The sequence below is a fragment of the Rhagoletis zephyria genome, unplaced genomic scaffold (genome assembly GCF_001687245.7).
Source record: "Rhagoletis zephyria isolate East Lansing unplaced genomic scaffold, Rhagoletis_zephyria_1.1 Rzeph_scaffold_08477, whole genome shotgun sequence".
Classification (NCBI taxonomy): Eukaryota; Metazoa; Arthropoda; class Insecta; order Diptera; family Tephritidae; genus Rhagoletis; species Rhagoletis zephyria.
In genome coordinates this window covers 283-1984 of record NW_016165557.1, presented here as the reverse complement: position 1 = coordinate 1984, position 1702 = coordinate 283, and the positions used below count along the sequence as shown (strand labels likewise).

Genomic DNA, 1702 nt, shown 5'->3' with positions numbered 1-1702 from the left:
TTTATACTCCGGAAGAACAGTTTTGCGAAAATCATTTCCAAAAAACGCATGGCTACGATGATGCTGGTCGGTATATTGTAAAACTCCCTTTCCGAGATGATTCACCGCGCCTAGGTGACTCTTACACTTCGGCTCGCAAGCAGTTTGCAAGTCTTGAAAGGCGCTTTGAACGCGATGAATCTCTTTTCAATCAATACAAGGCCTTCATGGAGGAATACATTGCATTGGGACATATGGAAAAACTCCCAGCCTCAGAGGTCAACAAGAGCTGTGAAAAGGTTTTCTATCTACCACACCATCCAGTTTTAAAGCCTGATAGCAGATCAACTAAATGCAGAGTGGTATTCAATGGATCCGCCAAATCAGCATCAGGTGCAGCTCTGAACGATTTACTTGCAGTGGGCCCTACCATCCAGCGTGATTTAACATCGTTATTGCTGAACTTCAGACGATATCGTATCGGCCTTTGTGGCGACATTGTTAAAATGTACCGACAAGTCCTTGTTCACCATGACGACAGGGACTATCAACGCATCCTGTGGAGAACTAGCGCTGCTCAACCAATATCACACTATAGACTCCGCACTGTCACCTATGGAACAGCTACCGCGCCATTCCTTGCCACACGCTGCCTCTACGCTACGGGCAAAGATGCTGATGAGCCTCAAACAGGTTTTATGATCAAAAATAACTTTTATGTTGACGATCTCATTGCAGGCGCAAACAGCGTAGAAGAAGCCATCAACTTAAAAGCAGACATCACCAAGACGCTTGCTATTAGGGGTTTCCCGCTCTCAAAATGGGTTTCAAATGATCTCAGCATAATTCAAAATGTTGATATGCAAACGTCTGCTGTGGACATCGCTGAAATTGATACCGAGAGCAGTCTGAAGATTCTGGGCTTGCATTGGCAACCACTCAAGGACTTTTTTACCTTCAAAGTCGCGCCAGTCGTCAATGCCTGCACCAAAAGAGTTATCCTATCGGATTCGTCCAAAATCTACGACCCACTTGGCTTTCTGTCACCGTGTACAGTATTACTAAAAACCATGTTTCAGCAACTCTGGTTACACGATATTCAATGGGATGAAGATATTCCCGTTGCGTTATCGCAGAGCTGGCTGACATTTCGGCAGAACTATGCTTGCTTCAACTCGCTCCGAATACCGCGATGGGTACACACTAGCCCCAGAGATAAGTTCCAGCTTTGTGGTTTCTCAGATGCTTCACAGATGGCCTATGCAGCTGCAGTATACTGCCGCATTCCAACAGCTGAGGGCGCCAAGGTGTTCCTGCTCACTGCCAAAACAAAGGTTGCTCCACTGAAGCAGATGTCTCTTCCCAGATTAGAACTGGCGGGCACATTGTTACTTGCAAAACTTTTCAAGGCTGTCAAAGGCGCAATGGAGCTCGGCGATGTTGAATGCATAGCTTGGACAGACTCGATGATTGTACTCGGCTGGCTATCTTCACATCCACGGCGCTGGAAAACATAGGTTGCCAACAGAGTTGCCGAAATTATCGAATCCATCCCTCGCCCATCATGGCAACACGTGGTATCAGCAGACAATCCAGCAGATATGGCTACTCGTGGCCTGGAGCCAGAAACGCTCTTGAATTGCAATCTTTGGTGCCGCGGGTNGATGTGGCTACTCGTGGCCTGGAGCCAGAAACGCTCTTGAATTGCAATCTTTGGTGGCGC

At 47.2% G+C, this 1702-nt stretch overlaps 1 protein-coding gene across 1 annotated transcript; it reads left to right on the top strand.

The window, feature by feature from the left end:
- Positions 1-485: 485 nt before the first annotated feature.
- LOC108375071 (uncharacterized) lies at positions 486-1496 on the top strand. The gene has a single exon (XM_017631152.1). The coding sequence runs from the start codon at positions 486-488 to the stop codon at positions 1494-1496; it is 1011 nt and encodes a 336-aa protein (XP_017486641.1).
- The last annotated feature ends 206 nt before the right edge of the window (positions 1497-1702 follow it).

Bases quoted from the DNA above. Each gene is read 5' to 3' on its own strand.
- LOC108375071 (XM_017631152.1), top strand. From the start codon at position 486: ATGTACCGACAAGTCCTTGTTCACCATGACGACAGGGACTATCAACGC.